This window comes from Hypanus sabinus, chromosome 10, assembly GCF_030144855.1.
Source record: "Hypanus sabinus isolate sHypSab1 chromosome 10, sHypSab1.hap1, whole genome shotgun sequence".
Classification (NCBI taxonomy): domain Eukaryota; kingdom Metazoa; phylum Chordata; class Chondrichthyes; order Myliobatiformes; family Dasyatidae; genus Hypanus; species Hypanus sabinus.
The window spans coordinates 148,076,691-148,099,580 of record NC_082715.1 but is presented as its reverse complement, the minus strand read 5'-3'; the positions used below and the strand labels follow the sequence as shown (position 1 = coordinate 148,099,580).

General features: G+C 41.5%; 1 protein-coding gene across 2 annotated transcripts in view; it reads left to right on the top strand.

The window, feature by feature from the left end:
* The window catches only part of gcn1 (GCN1 activator of EIF2AK4), a 278,383-nt gene that overhangs the window by 149,293 nt on the left and 106,200 nt on the right, over positions 1-22,890 (top strand). For both annotated transcript variants that reach the window (XM_059983222.1, XM_059983223.1), the window contains exons 21-26: positions 6,706-6,884; positions 7,834-7,927; positions 8,318-8,431; positions 17,592-17,790; positions 20,961-21,116; positions 21,465-21,643. In XM_059983222.1, the coding sequence (XP_059839205.1) occupies positions 6,706-6,884; positions 7,834-7,927; positions 8,318-8,431; positions 17,592-17,790; positions 20,961-21,116; positions 21,465-21,643 (921 nt within the window). The remainder of the gene's footprint in view (positions 1-6,705; positions 6,885-7,833; positions 7,928-8,317; positions 8,432-17,591; positions 17,791-20,960; positions 21,117-21,464; positions 21,644-22,890) is intronic.

The following is a 22,890-nucleotide window of genomic DNA, read 5'->3' as shown; positions in this document are numbered from 1 at the left end:
GCCTTTTGGCCCTTCTTGGCTGTGCCGAACCATTTTTCTGCCTAGTTCCACTGACCTGCACCTGGACCATATCCTTCCAAGCCCCTGTCATCCATGTACCTATACAAGTTTTTCTTAAATGTTAAAAGTGAGCCCACATTTACTACTTTATCTGGCAGCTCATTCCACACTCTCACCACTCTCTGTGTGAAGAAGCGCCCCCAATATTCCCTTTAAACTTTACCCTTTCACCTTTAACCCGTGTCCTCTGGTTTTTTTCTCCCCTGGCCTCAGTGGGAAAAGCCTGCTTGCATTCACTCTATCTATACCCATCATAATTTTATATACCTCTATCAAATCTCCCCTCATTCTTCTATGCTCCAGGGAATAAAGTCCTAACCTATTCAACCTTTCTCTGCAACTCAGTTTCTCAAGTCCCAGCAACATCCTTGTAAACCTGCTCTACACTCTTTTAATCTTATTAATATCTTTCGGTGACCAAAACTGCACACAGTACTCCAAATTCAGCCTCACCAATGTCTTATACAACCTCACCATAACATTCCAACTCTTATACTCAATACTTTGATTTATAAAGGCCAATGTACCAAAAGCTCTCTTTACGACTCTATCTACCTGTGACGTCACTTTTAGGGAATTTTGAATCTGTATTCCCAGATCCCTCTATTCTTCTGCACTCCTTAGTGCCCTACCATTTACCTTGTATGTTCTACCTTGGTTTGTCCTTCCAAAGTGCAATACCTCACATTTGTCTGTATTAAACTCCCATCTGCTGTTTTCCGGCCCATTTTTCCAGCTGGTCCAAATCCCTCTGCAAGCTTTGAAAACCTTCCTCACTGACCACTGCACCTCTAATATTTGTATCATCAGCAAATTTGCTGAACCAATTTACTACATTATCATCCATATCATTGATTTAGATGGCAAACAATGGACCCAGCACTGATCCCTGTGGCACAACACTAGTCACAGGCCTCCACTCAGAGAAGCAATCCTCCACTACCACTCCCATTGAACCAATGTCTTATCCAGTTTACTACCTCACCATGTATACCTAGCGACTGACTCTTCCTAACTAACTTCCCATGCAGCACCTTGTCAAAAGCCTTATTGAAGTCCATGTAGACAACATCCACTGCCTTCCCTTCATCCACTTTCCTGGTAACCTCCTCGAAAAACTCTAATAGATTTGTTAAACATGACCTACCACGCACAAAGCCGTGTTGACTCTCCCTAATAAGTCCCTGTCTATGTAAATACTTGTAGATCCTATCTCTTAGTACTCCTTCCAATAATTTACCTACTACCGACGTCAAACTTACTGGCCTATAACTTCCCAGATTACTTTTAGAGCCTTTTTTAAACAACGGAACAACATGAGCTATCCTTCAATCCTCTGGCACCTCACCCGTAGATACCGACATTTTAAATATTTCTGCAATTTCAACACTAGTCTTCTTCAAGGTCCAAGGGAATACCCTGTCAGGTCCTGGGGATTTATCTACTCTGATTTGCCTCAAGATAGCAAGCACCTCCTCCTCTTCAATCTGTATAGGTTCCATGACCTCACTACTTGTTTGCCTTATTTCCATTGACTCCATGCCAGTTTCCTTGATAAATACAGAATACAAAAAACCATTTACAATCTCCCCCATTTCTTTTGGTTCCATACATAGCCTCTGATCTTCAAGAGGACCAATTTTATCCCTTACTATCATTTTGCTCTTAATAAACCTGTAGAAGCTCTTTGGATTATCCTTCGCCTTAAATGCCAAAGCTACCTCGTGTCTTCTTTTAGCCCTCCTGATTTCTTTCTTGTGTTTTTTTTTGCACTTTTTATACTTCTCAAGTACCTTATTTGCTCCCTGTTTCCTATACATGTCATACACCACTCTCTTCTTCTTTATCAGTCTTCCAATATCCCTTGAGAACCAAGGTTCCTTATTCTTATTCACTTTGCCTTTAATCCTGACAGGAACATACAAACTCTGCACTCTCAAAATTTCTCCTTTGAAGGCCTCCCACTTACCAATCACATCCTTGCCAGAGAACAACCTGTCCCAATCCACGCTTTTTAGATCCTTTCTCATTTCTTCAAATTTGGCCTTTTTCCAGTTTAGATCCTCAACCCGAGGACTTCTTTATCCATGATCAAGTTGAAACTTAATGGTGTTATGATCACTGGAACCAAAGTGTTCCCCTACACACACTTCCGTCACCTGCCCTAACTCATTTCCTAATCGGAGATCTAATATTGCATCCCCTCTAGTCAGTACCTCTGTATATTGATTTAGAAAACTTTCCAGGACACATTTTACAAACTCTAACCCTTCTAGACCTTTAACATTATGGGAGTCCCAATCAATATGTGGAAAATTAAAATCCCCTACTATCACAACTTTATGCTTCCTGCATTTGTCTGCTATCTCTCTGCAGATTTGCTCCTCCAATTCTCGCTGTCTATTGGGTGGTCTATAATACAACCTTATTAATGTGGTTATACCTTTCCTGTTTCTCAGCTCCACCCATATGGCCTCGGTAGGCAAGCCCTCTAATCTGTCCTGCCTGAGCACTGCTGTAACATTTTCCCTGACTAGCAATGCCACTCCCCCACCCCCACCCTTCATCCCCCTGCCTTTATCACGTCTGAAACATCGGAACCCTGGAACGGAAGTTGCCAGTCCTACCCCTCTTGTAGCCAAGTTTCAGTAGTGGAAGTTGGATGTAATCTATCAAAATTTGCTGGATTCTGGCGAGGTCCCACAAACTTGAAAAATAATGCTATTTTTGTAGAAGGGAGGGTGCCAGAAAGCTGGAAACTTTAGGCCAAGCTGCTTAATGTCTGTCATGGGGAAAATGCTGAAATCAATTATTGAGCAGTTAGTGTAAGGACATATAGGAAATCGGATGACAAACCAGCAGTGTTAATATTGTTTAATGAAAAGGAAATAGTGTTTAACTGATTAGCTGAATTGTTTGAGATGGGTAAAGGTGAGGTAGTGTACTCATATTTCTGAGAGGCAGTAAATAAGGTGCCATGTAAAATGTTACTGCACACAATGAGAATTCATAGGATTGGGGTTAATATGCTGTGATTATATAGCATCGGCTAACTAATAAAGCAGTGTTGGGATAAATGGGTCCCTTGAATTGGCAGTCAGCAGCTAGTGGGGTTTCATGGGGATCTTTGCTAGGGCTTCCATTGTTACAATGAACAGATTGTAAGGTAGGACAAATCACTTACAGTACAAAAAGTTAGCAGATGGCATATGATATTGGAAAAAGTGAGCTTTTCCATTTTGGAAGAAAGATGGGAGGGTGAGCACCCAGAGGTTGTAGTCCACTTAGGTACTAATGCCATGGTTAGGAAGAGTGAAAAAGTTCTGCAAAGTTCAGGGAGTTGGGTGCTAAGTTGAAGGACAGGAACTCCAGGGTTGTGATCTCAGGATTGCTGCCTGTGCCATATGCTAATGAGGCCAGAAGTAGGAAGATCATACAGCTAAGAGTTAGGGACAGTAGTTGAACTGGAAGAGAGCTATATCCTAGGGAGAATGTTTGCTAGTGCTGCATGGTGTGGGTGGGAGGGGGGGAGATTGTTGAACTAGAGTGGCAGAGAGACGGGAACCAGAGTGCCAGAACAGATGGTGGAGAGGGGTTTGGAGAGAGATGTTGTTAAAACCTCAAGCAAAGTCAGGTATCTAAAAGTTGAGAATGGTTCAATTAATGTTCTGTGTATATTTCAATACAAGAAACATTGTAAGAAAAACAGATGAGCTCAGGGCATGGATCAACACTTGGAATTATGATCTTGTAGTCTAGTGGTCACCGACCGGTCGATCTTTTAGACTTTCCTAGTAGATCCCAAAAAAAAATAGAAAAATAAGTACACAAATACTGTTGTAATGTGAGCATTATAAAAATAAGTAATATAAAAATAATTAGTATCCTACTAATTAGGATAATCAGTAGCAATACTCCCGCTACGGAAAGCTGTTTGTAAAGGGAGTTTGTTTCCGGGGTTGCGGGGTTTTACTTCCATTCGGTGGTTGAGTCACGGCAAAGTGCTGCCTGAGATAAAGACCTTTCTTTCGGCAAGAAATGAGGAGCATGAGGAACTGTCAGATGATGCATCACTACTGGATTTAGGGTTTCTGACAGACCTAATGGCTAAATTAAACACACTTAACAATAAGCTCATGGGAAAAGACCGACACCTGCCCTGCATGATAAGTGCGTTTAAGGCCAAGCCCGGTGTTTGGATTTCAAATTTAAAGAACTGGAAGTTGACACATTTTCCCACTTGGAGAAAATATTGCAGGCCACCAAGGAAAAAAATGCTTTTCGCCCTGAGCAGTACTGTGCTTACCTAGACAAACTAGCAATGGAGTTTGATTGGCGTTTCAGACAATTGATATAGAACAGATAGCAGCCAAATTCCAGCAAGTATTTGGTGTGCCAAGTGATATTGAAATGGAAGTAACTGATTTGCAAAATGACATCAAGCTTAAAGCAAGATGAAGGGACGGTGACTTTTGAGGGCTTGTCAGCAGGGAGAAGTTTCCTCATCTCACCATGTGTCCACTAAAAGTCAGTGCCTACTTTGGGTCAACTTATCTGTGTGAAATTGCATTAAATCTAAGTACCGGAGCTGTCTTACTGACAGACACCTCACAGACTGTCTCAGACTGGCTGTCTGTAGTTATGAGCCAAATTTCAGGGAAATAGCAGAAAGTATTCAGCCCCAGTCATCACACTGAGTACAACAGTCAATTTTTATTCATTTATTTTCCATGTTGAGATAAGGTTAAATATGAAACTTAGAATTAAAGGTATAAAATATTGTAATATTCTTAAAGAAGGACAGCTATGATATGCTAGTTAGTGTTTTCTTAGTTGAATTAATTTGAAAGTTTGACAAAAGCATTTTACGTAATTAAAATACAATTAGCCCGAATAAAAGGCCTCAAGTTGGAAGTACAATCTGAGCTGTTTTTTCTCCAAACGATTTAGTAGGTCGATCTTGCCTTTCACTAAGGCCAAGATAGGGGATTTTGGGCTTAGAAAGGTTGGCGACTACTATTGTAGTCATTACTGAGACTTGGTTGCAGAAGTGGCAGTAAAATATTCTGGGTTTCTGCTCAGCTAAAACAACAGATTAGGAGGGATTAAAGGAGGAGAGGTGCATTACTAGTTAGGGAAAATGTCATGGCTTTACTCAGTCGGGACAGACGGGATAACACTTAACTAGTGAGGCTTTATGTGTGGGACTGGGGAACAAGAAAGGCATGACCGCATTAATGGGGCTATATTTTAGACCACCCAACAGTCTGTGGGATTTAGAGGAGCAAATTTGTAGAACAATCACAGATTAAGCCTTGCCCAAGACCCAAGATTCTGGCAGTAGAGAGAGAGAGAGAGAGAGAGAGACTGGTCATATGCAGGCAAACAGTGCTGAACAGCCGCTTGCCTTCTGCTCTCATTGATTTCAATCTTGCTCAATGCTTTAATCAGCAAGATCAGGGAGAAACTGAGTGAATCATGGGCTCCTGCGCTGTTGCCAGGCTTCTTGCCTGCAGGCTGCACACTTTGCTCCAAACCTCACCGAACTCCCTCAGAGACAACAAAGTGCTAGATCACTCAATCGATCTAAAAACACACCATCAAAACATAAATCACAGGTACTAATAGTAGCAGAATTATATTTGAAATAAGTAGTTTGTAAATTGTCTGGTGGACGTCAGCTGGTTGAGTTGTTCATTGGTGCCATCTTCTTCTGACAAGATTGTTTATTGTCATTCTCCAGTATACAAGTGAGAACAGAATGATTGTTACTCCAGATCTGGTGCAACAAACAAAAGCAAACAATGAGCATAAAGAACAATAATAAAACAAAAAGTACAATAACTATAAGTGTAAAAACATTTCTATAAAACAACGTGTAAGTAGCTCTTTCAATGTGACTATATATACATAAGATTAGGTTATGTACATTGATTGTATGTACAAAAGTGCACAGAGAAACCCATCTCTTTCAGTCCACACTTGCCCCTCAGCATGAAATACCCCCACTACAATTTTTGACCCTTCTCCCAGCCTTTTCTATTCCACACATCTCTTGTTCCAAGCTCCTGCTTCTGACCCCTTCTCCAGCATCTCTTCAAAGACAGGCTATCAAATACAATGGGATCTGTTATGCCTTAATTTGATTTCCACCTTTGAAAGGTGAAATTAAGGCATTAGCCTTGCAAAGCAGTATTAGAATTTGCCAATCTTTTTCCCCAGCTTGTCTGTAAATGAACAAGCCATTTACCCAGTTTAGGTATGATCTGAATGATGAGGTGAAATGAAAGCTTTAAATGCTGATTTGGGAAATTGGGCTTTGGCAACATTTCTTTGACTGGTGTCTTGTACAAAATAATGCTGTTGGCCTCAAGCCCAAATGGTGGCAATTTCTTAATTTATAGATTTTTTTAAGGTCAACTTGCAAATATGTTTTAACAAGTGTTATGATTGCACTTTGCAAAAATTGTGTAATGTTTTAAAAGCCAGATTTTAAGCAGTATCTTAATGGAGGAAAAGGAGGAGGCAAGTCTTGAAGATGAAAAGCTGAAAGCCAGTGATAGTTGGCTATATGTAGAAACCAGTTGTATGTAATTCATCAGTTTATTACTTGCACCTTAAAGCTTTATGCCTTTCATTTTCTAGGCTGTCATAAACACTGTGGCCTCGCTGTCCACTCATGCTTCATCAGTTGTTTTACCGCACCTGTGCAGCCTGATCACGAGCCTCTTGGAAAACCATGCCTTCCACCAGGTGACCAAAGAGGAATATGAGATCATGCTGGTTCCTGAGGGAGTGCTGTACGATAAATCATTAATTCAAACGTAAGTCATGGCAAAAATGCCCATTATGTCTTGTATCAGTTGGCAGAGTGAAAACTTTTATCCATGGATGGGTGCATACTCTCAGTATTTTGTCATCACAGAGTAATAAAATCTTACAGTGATCAGCACTTGTTATTCTGTTGACCAAGATTCTAAAAATGTTCTGTGTGTTAGTGAAATTTTCTTGTTGCACTAGCCCATGCTGTTAGGTTTTGTCACATCATTTCACGAGATGTCAATGCATTCACTATTTTTAGTTTTTGCTTCTGCCTAATGCATAACCAAAGGTACTGCAAGATATATCACAGGACTTCATGCTGAGCTTGTATCTTGGGGTGCAATATTGGTATTAATGTTATTTTATGAAACAATTTCTCTATTTAGTGAGCAAGAAAAGCTATTTTTCACAAACAAGAGAAAATCTGCAGCTGCTAGAAATCCAAGCAACACACATAAAATGCTGGAGGAACTCAGCAGGCCAGGCAGCATTAATGGAATAAAAGTACAGCTTCAGGTGGAGACCATTCAGCAGGAGTGGAGTTCCTCCAGCATTTTGAATGTTACAAAGGCTTTTTTTTTGTTGGATTTGCAATTTATCAATTCACACAAGCACTTTGGTGCAATGAAGATATGAAAGTTGAGATTTCTTAAGCAGTTTGTACAATGTTCCTTTAAAACTTGCCTGTTGATAATTTGGCTATGCTGTTGAAAGGATCATATCTCTCCTATACGTTCTTCTTTCCTATCATACTTGGGTGGGTGATGATAAATATTTTCAATGAAATAGATCGACAGCCAAGTTTTGGAAGGTGCTAAGAGAACCCACAAAATTATTTCAATTATTCTTTTGGTGTTCGGCTTCCTGGTATTTATATGGTGGTGAGAAGCAAAGTTGATGAATCATCTACTCTTTCAATTGTACTTTAACATTCCTTCTGTTCTGTGCTAGGGCTCAACAGGAAACTGTAAAGAAATCCAATATGAAGCGGGAGAACAAAGCTTATTCATTCAAGGAGCAAATCATTGATTTGGAACTTAAAGAGGTAATTGGCAATATGTTTTCTTAGCCCCCTGAATTTGATTGTGATCCTTTGATCTCAAAAAGATCCTTTAGCTTTCAGCATTTTCACCGTAAGCATACTCTGTTGGAAATGCATCTTCTCTGCACCATGGGTTTTCTTTCTCATACAGGTAGATCAGTGCCATCTCCAAATTCCAGAAACTTATGGCATTTTTAATTTGGCTTCTTAAAAGATGGTAGTTTTTTTTTGTTTTTGTGATTTGTTGAGAAGAGTCCAACACTGAGATGTTGAAGGTGTGTGAAATAGTTTTACTTTTCTAAGCTTAGGTCAGTTTGATTTTAGTTTACTGTTAAGTTTCTTTAACGCTCAACAGTTATAAATTAACCATATTTTAAACATCATTTCTGATAGGAAATAAAGAAGAAGAAAGGTTTGAAAGACGAGGTACAATTGAGCAACAAACAGAAGGAGATGCTGCAGGCCCAGCTGGAGAAAGAATCTGTGATCAGGAAGCGGTTACAACAGGTAGATAGAAGAAATGTGTACCATAGAAAAGCTCTAATACCTTGAGACACCATTCAAAATTTGCAGGGCTTTTATTTTTTTTTGGTGATTTTATTTTCTTATACCACTTATTCAAAAGAAGGGCGCAAGGACAATGGGTCAGTTGTAAAGCAGAGAGCTTAACCTCCTTGCTGTTGAAGGTTTAGGGTTAATATGGAGAAAGAATAATAATTCAGATCTCTCAGGGACTATTAATAAATAAGACTTATTAATAAATATGAGTTCCTCCTGCATTTTGTGTGTGTTTATCAAGATATTACCTGGATTAGATGCTGGAGTCAATTATAAAAGAGGAAATTACGACACATGTGGATAGCAGTAGAAGGATCAGTCCAAGTCAGCATGGATTTATGAAGGGAAAATCATGCTTGACTAATCTTCTGGAGTTTTTTGAGGATGTAACTATGAAAATGAACAAGGGAGAGCCAGTGGATGTAGTGCACCTGGACTTCCAGAAAGCTTTTGACAAAGTCCCACATAGGAGATTAGTGGGCAAAATTAGGGCACATGGTATTGGGGGCAGAGTACTGACATGGATTGAAAATTGGCTGGCTGACAGGAAACAAAGAATAGTGATTAACGGGTTAAGGGTCCCTTTCTGAATGGCAGGCTGTGACCAGTGGGGTACTGCAAGGTTCGGTGCTGGGACCGCAGCTGTTTACAATGTACATTAATGATTTAGATGAAGGGATTAAAAGTAACATTAACAAATTTGCTGATGACACAAAGCTGGGTGGCAGTGTGAAATGTCAGGAGGATGTTATGAGAATGCAGGGTGACTTGGACAGGTTGGGTGAGTGGGCAAAAGTATGGCAGATGCAGTTCAATGTGGATAAATGTGAGGTTATCCACTTTGGTGGCAAGAACAGGAAGGCAGATTACTATCTAAATGGAGTCAAGTTAGGAAAAGGGGAAGTACAACAAGATCTAGGTGTTCTTGTACATCAGTCAATGAAAGCAAGCATGCAGGTACAGCAGGCAGTGAAGAAAGCTAATGGCATGCTGGCTTTTATAACAAGAGGAATTGAGTATAGGAGTAAAGAGGTCCGTCTGCAGCTTTACAGGGCCCTGGTGAGATCCCACTTGGAGTATTGTGTGCAGTTATGGTCTCCAAATTTGAGGAAGGACATTCTTGCTATTGAGGGAGTGCAGCGTAGGTTCACAAGATTAATTCCCGGAATGGCGGGACTGTCATATGTTGAAAGATTGGAGCGACTGGGCTTGTATACACTGGAATTTAGAAGGATGAGAGGGGATCTGATTGAAACATATAAGATTATTAAGAGATTGGACACACTGGAGGCAGGAGGCATGTTCCCGCTGATGGGTGAGTCCAGAACTAGAGGCCACAGTTTAAGAATAAGGGGTTGGCCATTTAGAACGGAGATGCGGAAAAACTTTTTCACCCAGAGAGTGGTGGATATGTGGAATGCTCTGCCTCAGAAGGCAGTGGAGGCCAAGTCTCTGGATGAATTCAAGAGAGAGTTAGATAGAGCTCTTATAGATAGTGGGGTTAAGGGATATGGGGAGAGGGCAGGAATGGGGTGCTGATTGTATATGATCAGCCATGATCACAGTGAATGGCGGTGCTGGCTAGAAGGGCCGAATGGCCTACTCCTGCATCTATTGTCTATTAGGGGGCTTGTGCTATGAGGAGAGGTTGAACGATCTGGGGTTGTTTTCTCTGGAGCAACAGAGGCTGAGGGGAGACCTGAGAGAAGTTTAGAAAATGATGAGAGGCAGAGATCGGGGAGACAGTCAGAACCTTTCCCCTTGGGTCAAAATATATAATACTAGAATGCACTGCCTGGGGTGGTGATGGAGACAGATACAATAGAGGCATTTGGAGACCCTTGGGTAGGTACATAAATATGCAGAGAATGGAGGGCTATGGATCATGTACAGGCAGAAGGTATTCGTTGTCATTAGCTTAATTAGTTCACACAACGGGGCCTGGTTCTTGTGCTGTACCGTTCTGTATTCTAGGGCTACGTCCACACTAGACCGGATAATTTTGAAAACGCAGGTTTTGCGTAAAAACAATAGGCGTCCACACTAAGCGTTTTTGAAAATACCTCTGACCACATTGAAATGGATATTTCGGCGAATCTCCTACTGCACATGCGCAGGACACAACTACCGAAGACAAGCGACATGTTTGGTGTCGAATCTCGCTGTGGAAGAGTTGGTGTGTGCTTGTTCAGTTACAGACTAGAAATACTTAAACGACGGACAGCTGTTGGCTCTCGCGCAGGAGGACTTAAAACTAAAAAAAAACAAATACTGGAGTGTATGGAGGCAACTGACAGGGAGTTCACAGACAGTATGACCCGGCTGACTATGAACATTGAAAAACTGATCAACTTTGTTGCATTATTAAAGCCCCTTGTTAAATGTATAAAACATGTCTGCATCAGTATTATCTTGTATTTCCATACAATGTTACATTAGGCTGTTACACATCTATTGTCAGAGAAGTACTTGCATAAATAGGTAAACCACCTTCATACGAGCAAGGACAGAAAACAGGGCAAAATGAATATACTTATTTATTCAGTAAGTTATGGGTCAAAGTATTTAGTGAGTACCTTTCTCGCTCTTCTGGCTTCAGTCTCGTTGCCGTCTGTTCTGAAATTGTTAGGTTGCATTAGGCTGCCATCACCATCTATTCCGGCACATCATGACAGTGTTTTTAGATTTCTCCGGTTACCCCGTCCACACTGCTTTGGCCAATCCGGCGTTTTCAAAATTACACGCTCTGGATAGCGTTTCAGAAAAGCTCCGTTTTTCGGGGAGGAAAACGCTGTTTTAGTGTGGATGGAGAGTCAAAACGAAGAGAAAAAGCTTCAGTTACAGATTTATCCGGTCTAGTGTGGACGTAGCCTAAGACCTAGAATGGACAGAGTAAGATCATTTGCATTAGAATAACCTGATTTGTGTGGCAGACAGTTTGATAAAGGTAAGCCGATAGATGACAGGCACTCAGACTTTCAAAAGGTGGACAATGAATTCCTAATGAAAGGGCTGCTGAGCAATCTTCAGTCAGTAACAGTACAGATAAGAAATTGGCAAAGGGTGGGTGCAGAAAATTTTTTGGGAAGTAGTTTTTCAGACTGGAGAGAGGTAGGACAATGTTTCCTCGGGGACAGTCTGGGTATGCTGTTTGTATACAAAACACACAAAATGCTGGTGGAACGCAGCAGGCCAGGCAGCATCAATAGGAAGAAGCACTGTCGACGTTTCAGACCGAGACCCTTCATCAGGTATAACTGAAAGGAAAGATAGTAAGAGATTTGAAAGTAGGATTAAAAAATTAAAATGTGTGGGCACTTGGAGATCCTGCTTTCTCTGGCGGACAGAGCATAGGTGTTCAGTGAAACGGTCTCCCAGTCTGCATCGGGTCTCACCAATATATAAAAGGCCACACTGAGAAGCAAGATCTCCCAGTGGCCACACATTTTAATTCCACGTCCCATTCCCATTCTGATATGTCTATCCATGGCCTCCTCCACTGTCAAGATGAAGCCACACTCAGGTCGGAGGAACAACACCTTATATACCAGCTGGGTAGCCTCAAACCTGATGGTATGAATATTGATTTCTCTAACTTCCGTTAATGCCTCTCCTCCCCTTCTTATCCCATCCCTGACTTATTTATTTCTCCCCTTTTTTTTCTTTCTCTCTCTGCCCATCACTCTTTACCTGTTCTCCATCTCCCTCTGGTGCTTCCCTCCCCCTTTCTTTCTCCCTAGGCCTCCCGTCCCATGATCCTTTCCCTTCTCCAGCTCTGTATCCCTTTTGCCAATCACCCAGCTCTTAGCTTCACCCCACCCCCTCCTGTCTTCTATAATTTCGGATCTTCCCCTCCCCCTCCTACCTTCAAATCTTTTACTATCATTTCTTTCAGTTAGTCTTGACGAAGGGTCTCGGCCCGAAATGTCGACAGTGCTTCTCCCTATAGATGCTGCCTGGCCTGCTGCGTTCCGCCAGCATTTTGTGTGTGTTGTTGTTTGAATTTCCAGCATCTGCTGATTTCCTCGTGTTTGCTGTTTATATAGTATTACATATAGTTGGTGAATCTTAAAATTTTGCAGATGACACTTAATTGAAAATATGATAGAGCATCTGTAAAGTAGTAAACTTCAAGGTTATGTGGTCTGGTGGAAGGAGCAGTCATGTGGCATATGAAAGTAATCTATTTTAAGGATGATGAGGAAAGATGGATAATGATCGCTGCCACAGTTCTATAGTGATACAGGGAGGCAGTGAATCTTCACCTTCAAAAGTGTTGGAGTGGTTTGACAAAAATAAGCATGTATTTAACTGGGTTTCCAAAAAGAGATTGAAATTGCCTTGAGATTTTGTAAAACACTGTTAAAACCATGAAGTATTAAGAAGGATGCAGACATCTTAGGAAGGTTGCAAAAAAGATGTACTAGAGTCATTGTATCCGTTGCAGGATTTGTTTATAAGGATAGACAAGGGAACTTGTGATTGGAGCAAGAAGATTGAGAGGAAAACAAAATCGTAACATTGGGTAAATGACCAGATAAAGGGTTTAATATATTATCATGCTGGCAGGGAAGAGAGGGGGTGTGGTGCAGGGCATCCAGACAGAAAGACAGAGGGAAGCAATGCAGAGGACCAAAGCAAAAGTTAAAAAAAAAAGAAAGTCAGAGTGGAGTACAGTAGTGTCAAATGCAAAGTATACAAAGGTTGCTAGAGTCTGAATGAGACATTCAATCTGAATGCCCATAATATTCAAAACAATCAGTGAACTTGTTCAAATCAATACAAGTTTGATTTAGTGGCTATTACATAACCACGGTTTCAGGATGGAGATGATTAGGAATTAAATATCCAAGAATATTAGTTAATGCGGAAGAATAGGCAGGAAGGTTAGGGAAGTAGGGTAGCGCTCTTAATTGGGGATGATATCAGGGCCATAATGAAGGGCAATCTAAGGGGCAGAAGGGGCATCTGGGTAGAGATTAAGAATAATAAATGGGGCAGATAAAGCTACTGGTGAGGCTTGTCTATAGGCCACCAAATAATGGCACTGCAGTGGCACAGGCAATAAACCAAGAAATATCTGATGTATGTAAGAATCATGTTGTCATAGGGAACTTTAAATTGCACGTCGATTGGGCAAATCAAGGGGATCTTGAGGGGGACTTCATAGAATACACTTTCTTGAAAGACACGTTGGTGAACCTACAAGTGAAAATGCTGTCTTAGTTCTTTCCCCGTGCTGTGGTGCAGGTAAAATTAACAACTTTGTTGTTAGGCATTCTCTTGGGAAAAGTGATCACAGCATGTTTGAATTGCTCATACAAACAGAGGGTGCAGTTGTTTGATCCAAGACCAGTGCATTATGCCTAAACAAGGGAGTCTACAACGGGATGGGGGGGGAGCTGATTAGTGTAGACTGGGAGCACTGGCTATATGGTAGGACAGTTGAGGAACAGTGGAAAACTTTCAAAGTGATTTTTCATTGTGCTTAAAAGTACTGTATATTCTGGTTAAAAGCAAGGGCAGTAAGGATGGGAAGAGTAAGCCTTGGATACCTAAGGAAATAAAAGAAGGCATTAAACTAAAAGTCTCCAAGAGTAGCAGGATACTGTTAGATTGGAAAAACCTTTTTAAGGAATCAAAGAACCACTGAGCAGGCAATAAGGAAAGGAAATATCGATTATGAAAGTAAACCAGCACAAAGTGTAAAACCAGTTAGTAAAAGTTTTTATTATTATGGGAGGGACAGGTTAGCTAAAGTGAATGTAGGTTCCTTAGAAGATGAGAAAGGGCAATTAATATTGGGTGATTAGAAATTGCTGAGGCTTTGTACGACTATTTCGTGTTGGTCTTCACAGTAGAGATCACAGCTAATATGCCACTGAGAGATCTTGTGGATGTGATGTGAGGCAAGGACCTAATTTTAGTGTCACTAAAACAGTATTGATGAGCAAACTAGTCAGTCTAAAGGTAGACAAGTTCCCTGATCCTGATGGAATGCATCCAGGGTCCTGATAAAAGTAGCTAAAGTTATTGTAGATGTATTTGTGATAATTTACTAAAATCTCTGGGTGCTGGGCAGGTCCTGGTAGATTGGAAGACAATGAATGTCACTCCACTGTTTAAAAAAGGATGTAGGCAAAAGGTGGGTAACTATAAGCCAGTTCACCTGTCTCTGATTAGGAAGAAAAAGTGAGAAATCTGGATAGAGGTAGTTCCATCAGGCAGAACAGCATAGATTCATGAAGGCAAGTCCTGTTTGGCAAACTCACTAGAGTTCTTTGATATAGAATGAGCGCAATAGAAGGGAACAAGTAGATGTTGTCTACTTCCATTTCCTGAAGGCATTTGATGAGGTGAATTGGGGGATATGTATTACCATGGCATTCTATTGATTGGTTAACCAATAGTAGAGTAGGCAGTGAGTTGGAATAAATGGGTGTTTCTCTGGTTGGCAGTGAGTTATGAGTGGAATACCACAGGGGTTGGTGCTGGGCCTGCAACCGTCTAGGATGGGCATTAACAATTTGGAACAGGGACCAAGTATAGCATGTCTAAGTTTGCTGATGACACTAAATTGAGTGGGAAAGCAAATTATACAGTCTGCAGAGAGATTTTAATAGGTTAACTAAAGGGGCAAGTGTCTGTCAGGTGGAGGCATTGGTAAATGCGAGGTCAGCAACTTTGATACGAAAAATTAAACATTAGTTTTTTTTAAATGGTGAAAGATTGCAGCCTGCTGTTGGGCAGAAGGACTTGAGAGTGCTTGTGTATGAACTGCAAAAGGTTGGCCTGCAGGTGCAACAGGATATCAAGAAGGCAAATGGAACGTTGGCCTTCATTGTTAGAGCAGGGAAGTTGTGCCGCATCTGTACAGGGTACTAGTGAGACCTTTCCATGCAGTTCTAGTATCCTTGAGGAAAGACTTTAGAGGCAGTGCAGTGAGATGAGAGTATTAGCTTATGAAGAGATTCTGAGTCACCTGGAACTATACTTGCTGGATCTCAGAAGAATGAGAGGGGATCTCATAGAAACATGAAAATTATGGGAAGGATAGAGGCACTAAAGGTATTTCCATTGGTAATTGAGATGAGAACTAGGGGACACAGCCTTAAGGTTCAGGGGAACAAATTCAGGACAGAGATTAAAAGAAACAATTCCCAGAGAGTAATCAGTCCATGGAATTCACTGCCCAGGGGAGCAGTAGGGGCTACCTCATTAAATACATTTAGGACATAATTAGACGCTGTAGATACTTGCATAGCAGGGGAATTAAGGAATGTAGGGGGGGGGAGAGGCAGATTTGTGGAGCTGAGTCCACAGCCAGATCAGCTATGATCGTATTAAATGATGGAATAGGGGCAATGGGCCAGATGCTGATTCCTGCTCCTATTCTGTACATTTAAGAAGGTGAATACAGAGGAACTGTTCTTGATAGCAAGTTAATCAGGGACAAAAAGGCAGTTTAAAGTGATTGAAAACAGTTCAAAAATAATGTGGGGAAAATGCTATTGTAAGCAATGAGTGGTTATGATCAAAAAAACTGCCCTGAACTGTGGATATGGATTAATGTGCTGTTTTCAGAAGGGAAAGTGAGGGTCCCAGAAGACTGGAAAATCACACATACGACGTTACTGTTCAGGAAGTGAGGGAGGCAAAAGATGAGAAATTAAGGAGTGACCTCGGTGGTTGGTGGAATCCATTGTTAAGGAGAAGCTTTCAGAGTACTTTGAAGTACATGGTAAAATAGGGCAAAATCAGCAGGTTAGACAAAGGAGAGTCGCTGGATGCTATTTTCCTTAATGTTCAGAAGAACTTTGACAAGGTGCAGCACAAGGCTGCTAAATAAGATCAGGCACGTGTTTTTAGAGGCAATGTACTACCATGAATAGAAGTTTGGCTGGCTGCCAGAAATCAGTGGGAATTTCAGGATGCTGCCAATGACTCATGGAGTTCTGCAGGGATCAGTCTTGGTACTGCGGTTTTTTACACTTCGTACATGAATGATGGGGATGAAGGAAGTGATGCCATTGTGGCCAAGTTTGTAAATATTTCCAAGGGAGGTGGAGGAAGTATCATAGTGGCAGCAGCATAATGGAAATACAGGAGGCTACAGATGCTGGAGATCTGTAGCAAAGCTATCTTGATGAAGAATCTCAACCTGAGATTAATTATATATTTTCCTTATAGATGCTGAGTAACCTACTGGATTCCTCCACGTGTAGTCTGCCCACTCTCCTGACCTGTCCCAAGTCCTTCTGCAAAGAAATGGCAGGTGGAATGCACTTTAGGGAACTGCAGGGTATGCAGATAGGAAGAATAAAGATTGATGGAATTCAGAAGGATGAGGGGGAATCTCATTGAGATACTGAAAGGCCTGGATAGAGTAAGCTTGGAGAGGATGTTTTCATTAGGAGAGTCTTAAGATCCAAGGACGCTGCCTCAAATAAAGATATGTTCCTTTACACTGAGGTGAGAAATTTCTTATGCTGGAGGATGGTGAATCTGTAGAATTCATGGCCATAGACTGCTGTGGAGGTCAAGTCATCGGGTGCATTTAAGGCAGAGATTGTTAGGTTATTGATCGGTAAGGGTTGGGTGGGATAAAGGTTATGGGGAGAAGGCAGGGTTGAGAAAAGGCCGTGATTAAATGGCAGGCCAAATGGACTAATTCTGCTCCTATATCTTATGGTCTTATGGTAGAAGAAATTGGATAAATATTTGAAGGTAAACACTTAGAAGGTTGGTGGGAGAGGTCAAATGGGAATGAATTAATTATGATACAAAAAAAACAGGAAGTGACCATGTGTGGTTATGATCCTATAGTCTTCCAGACTGCTGAAGGACTTGGATTGAAGGGTATCTGTTATGCAGGGAATAAAAGTTTTTTTTTCTGAGGAGTGATATAGAGATGCTAATTCCTGTGTTACATTATGTGAATGCACATCTTCTGCCAGAGCTGGTTTCAGATCAAATCTGCATTATGTATGCAAAATATTGCTGGACTGCTATTCTACATTTGCATGTCTGTTCTCCTTACACTGACAAACTGCTGCCAAAATTTATGAGCTTTTGAAGAAATAGATTCCAATCTCATGTTCCCACACAGTTGGATGAAGACTTGCAGTCTGCTCTAAACGTACTGAACAAAGTCATCAAGAAGAACCCATGTGGTTTATCACAGCAGATTCCTGCTCTCATTCATGTGTTCCTGCCACTGTTCCAATCACCATTAGTTGCTCCAAGACTTAAAGAAACATTCCTGGCTTTGAGTCCATGTGTCTTTTCCACAGATCTAAAAAACCTGGGTATGTATTAATCACCAATTTATCCTGAAATTAATGGCTGATCTTATTTTGTATTTGTGCATTTTTTGGGATTGGGACTTGTTTGGTATTTATTGTCCATCCCATTGTTCCATTGATACGGTAATGTTGTTACATTCTTGAACATCAAGTCTTCTGATGAAGATATTCTCAGAGTGCAGTTTGGGAGAGAGTTGTATCATTACTTTCATTACTTTAAGGCAAAGGATGCCGAAATTTCCAAATTGGAAAACCAAATCCAGACTGGAGCAGAAGATGACTTGGCTTAAATTGTTGGCAGAGAATACAGTGCTCTAAAATATGGGGGCTCTTGGTATGAGCAGTTACATCAGGTGGTGTACAATATTTGTTTAATGGTATGTGGAAAGTTCTGTCACCCATATGAGCTCAATGGACGTTGCTGACTTTAAATGTGTGTGAATTAACTTGTTAATAAGACCTTCTTTCCCTAAAAAGGCCATTTCTAGAATATAGAAAAATTTCATTGCCGAGTAATCAAATTTGTTTCAGGTGATACAACATCTGGACGAGGAGGCCATGACAGCCCATTGCGTGCTCTGCTGTTCATTAAGATTGGGGCTGATCTTTCATCTGGGTACCACTTTCTGGTACTAATTTGTTAGATTCCTTGAATTTCTTAATGGTGAAAAATCTTTCTGTCTCTGTTTTGAAAATACTCTGTAACTGAGCCTCTACTTGGGCAAAGAATTCCAAAGATTCATTGTGGTCTGGGTAAAGGAATTCCTTCTCATTTCAGTCTTGAATGGAGAGTCCCATTTCCTGAATTTTTGATCTCCACCTCCCAACTCTTAGACAGCACAGCCAATTTCACATCTATTTTAAAGTGTCCTGTTGGACTTTTGTATGCTTCACATTTCATTCTAAACTTTTATGGAATAGGTTAGTTTCTATCTTTACTTGCTATTAATATTGATTGTCGGCAGGTTGGATGTGTAACTAATGTCCTTAGCCACTACCCCAACCCCAGATTCAGCAATGGATTAGCAGAAGTCAGTTAATAGATGGTCGTCTCCCTGACTGAAGGCCTTTGGCAAGTGATGTGCCGCAGGTATTGGTGCTAGGTCCATTGTTGTTAATCAAGTGTATTAATTATTTAGATGATGTGGTAAAATGGATCAGCAAATTTGCATATGACACCACAATTAGGACATACAGGTGGCCCCCATTTTTTGAACGTTCACTTTACGACAACTCGCTGTTACGAAAGACCTACATTAGTACCTGTTTTCGCTAACCAAAGAGAATTTTCGCTTTTACGGAAAAAAGACATCCACTTTATACTTGTGTTAACCCCGAGAAAAACTACCATGACCGTGAAACCTTGTGTGGGCAGTTGTGTGCGTGTATGTGACGATTTTTTTTCCTCCAAATCGATTTTAACTCTCTGTCTTCCCGATTTTGTTAAGTGAAACTATACCATACATACAATATTTCTACTTTATATGGTAGTGTCTTTATCATATCATTCCTGCTTTTACTATATGTTAGTGTTATTTTAGGTTTTATCTGCTATTTGGTATGATTTGGTAGGTTATTTTTTGGGTCTGGGAATGCTCAAAAATTTTTCCCCGTATAAATTAGTGGTAAATGAATTCACTTTACGACATTTCGGCTTACAAACAGTTTCATAGGGATGCTCTACCTTCAGATAGTGGGGGAAACCTGTATTGGAAAACAAGGAAGACTTACCAAAGTTTGCAGCAGGATCTGGGCCAGCTGGAAAAATGGGCTGAGAAGTGGCAGATGGCATTTAATGAAGTGTTGCACTTTGGCAGGACATGCCAGTGTAGGACTTGCATAGTGAATGGCAGGGCCCTGAGGTGTTGTGTAGAGCAAAGGAGTACAGATCCATAATTCCATTAAAGTCACGTCTCAAGTAGATCGGGTCATAAAGAGAACTTTCATAAATCAGAGCATTGAATACAAGTGTTGTGATGTTAAGTTGAAGTTGTACAAGATGTTGGTGAGGCCAAATTTGGAATATTTTGTGCTGTTCTATGCACTGACTTACAGGAAAGGTTTCAATAAGCTTGAAAGCGTGCAGAGAAAATTTACAGCTATGTTGCTGGGACTTGAGAACCTATCTTGTAAGGAAAGAATGAATATAGCAAGAGCTTTATTCTCTAGAGCAATTATCAGGGGTTTAAGTAGGGAAAATAGATGCAGACTTTTTCCCTGAGGTTCTATGAGACTAGAATGCTAGCCATAGTTTTAAGGCCAAAGGTAAACTATTCAAGGGGAACTTGAGGAGCAATTTCTTCTCTCAGGGTGGTGCTAGTGTGGGCGAGCTGCCAGTGTAAGTGGTAGATATGGGTTCAAATGTAACATCAAAGTTCAGGTAGGTACGTGGATGAGCGGAAAATAGAGAGCTATAATCTGGGTGCTGGTAGATGGGACTAGGCTGAAAAACACTTCAGATGAACTAGATAGACTAAAGGACCTCTGCTCTAGTGCTCTCTTTATGCGCAATTTTTACAAGAAAATACAGTTAGAACAGAAGGCCATTTTAGTGCAAAGTGATCAATATGATAGTGTTTAGTGTTTAGGATTTTGCGGGTAGGTTTAGGAACCAAATGGTTGAAGGAAAGTACCTATAGCTATTTTTGATCTTAGTTTTGTGGGTTTTCAGGTTTCTGTATCTCCTGAAGATGGCATGACCCAGATGGTGGGGATCTTTGATAGATTTTTGCTGCCTTAAAGCAGCACCTCCCCACTGGTGGAGAGTGATGGTCCTGTGATGTATTGGGCAGAGTCCACTACTCTTCACAGCTTATTACATTCCTTCTCATTTGAATTGCCAAACCAGACCATGATGCAAACCAGGGCATATGTAGAAGTTTGTTAAAGTGCTTTGATAATAAGCCAGACCTCCTTAACCTAAAATATACTGGTATGCTTTCCTTAGGATAGCAATGGGGTGCAGTCTATCAAAGGTTACAGCCAAATGATAGCACTCTTAACAAAGAAATCTTATGGAAAAGTGAAACCATTATTACATAAGAGCAACCATTATTATGTTAAGACTACTTCCAAAAGAGGGGCATTCGTGGGCAGTTCCTGCAGTGCTTCACAACTCCAGGATGGCACCATGACGATGACGCAAGTTATTTTGCCTTCTGTTTTCGATTCAGGCTGCCTGGTTGGTAATGTGACCCTCCGGCTGGTAAAACCTGCGTGCAGGTTGGATGAAGCTTGGTGTCAAGAAGAACTCCTAACAGCTACTGCCCGTGCTGTGTGTCTCCTGCATTCACGTACTGTGCCCAATCGTGCTGGTAAAGTTGAGGCAGGTATGTCATTCACATAGTGAAATTGCAGTGCTTTTTTGTGGTTGTCTCTTATTAAACCGAGTGGCCTCTGGTATAAATCTAAATTTAATGATAATAAAGACAGTTTCAGTTAATAAATATATTTTTACAACTATGTTGCTGGGACTTGAGAACCTATCTTGTACGGAAAGAATGAATATAGCTAGAGCTTTATTCACTAGAGCAATTATCAGGGGTTTAAATAGGGAAAATACATGCAGACTTTTTCCCTGAGGTTGTATGAGGTATGGGGGGGTGCTGGTTGAGCTTCTGGAAAACAAGGTTTTAATACCACTTTGAACATCCTTGACTTTTTATCATCTCTCGCAGAGGTGAAGCCCCTTACAGCTCCTTCCTTTGCATATTGCTTCCCATTGTTAAAGATGGTCTTAACAGACACAGTAAACGACAGTGAGGAAAAGGAGGGTATGTTGATTCAGGCACTTCAAATAATCAATGAACATGCTCAGCTCCGATCAACAACTGACAGCTCTCAACTGATTGATGAGGTAAAGTTCATGCTTTTCCTTTTAGTCTTCTGACAAAATAACGCACATATGTTGTAAAGTTATTGTACAAAATTGCCTTGAACGTATTGAAGAATGAATTTGTGCATTTGGTGTTATTAATGTAACTATAAGCACTTTCTAAATGAGTTTTCAAAAGACCTTGAGGATTAGTTTGTGGTGATGGGTCGGTACATTTGGGGAGTGGGTGTTGGATCGGTACATTTGGGGAGTGGGTGATGGATCGGTACATTTGGGGAGTGGGTGGGGGATTGGTACATTTGGGGAGTGGGTGGGGGATCGGTACATTTGGGGAGTGGGTGGGGGATCGGTACATTTGGGGAGTGGGTGGGGGATCGGTACATTTGGGGAGTCGGTAGGGGATCAGTACATTTGGGGAGTGGGTGGGGGATCGGTACATTTGGGGAGTGGGTGGGGGATCGGTACATTTGGGGAGTGGGTAGGGGATCGGTACATTTGAGGAGTGGGTAGGGGATCGGTACATTTGGGGAGTGGGTGGGGGATCGGTACATTTGGGGAGTGGATAGGGGATCGGTACATTTGGGGAGTGGGTGGGGGATCGGTACATTTGGGGAGTGGGTGGGGGATCGGTACATTTGGGGAGTGGGTAGGGGATCGGTACATTTGGGGAGTGGGTGGGGGATCGGTACATTTGGAGAGTGGGTAGAGGATCGGTACATTTGGGGAGTGGGTAGGGGATCGGAACATTTGGGGAGTGGGTGATGGATCGGTACATTTGGTGAGTGGGTGATGGATCGGTACATTTGGTGAGTGGATGGGGGATCGGTACATTTGGTGAGTGGGTGATGGATCGGTACATTTGGGGAGTGGGTGGGGGATCGGTACATTTGGGGAGTGGGTGGAGGATCGGTACATTTGGGGAGTGGGTGATGGATCGGTACATTTGAGGAGTGGGTGGGGGATCGGTACATTTGGGGAGTGGGTGGAGGATCGGTACATTTGGGGAGTGGGTAGGGGATAGGTACATTTGGGGAGTGGGTGGGGGATCTGTACATTTGGGGAGTCGGTGGGGGATCGGTACATTTGGGGAGTGGGTGATGGATCGGTACATTTGGGGAGTGGGTGGGGGATCGGTACATTTGGGGAGTGGGTGGGGGATCGGTACATTTGGGGAGTGGGTGGGGGATCGGTACATTTGGGGAGTGGGTGATGGATCGGTACATTTGGGGAGTGGGCAGGGGATTGGTACATTTGGGGAGTGGGTAGGG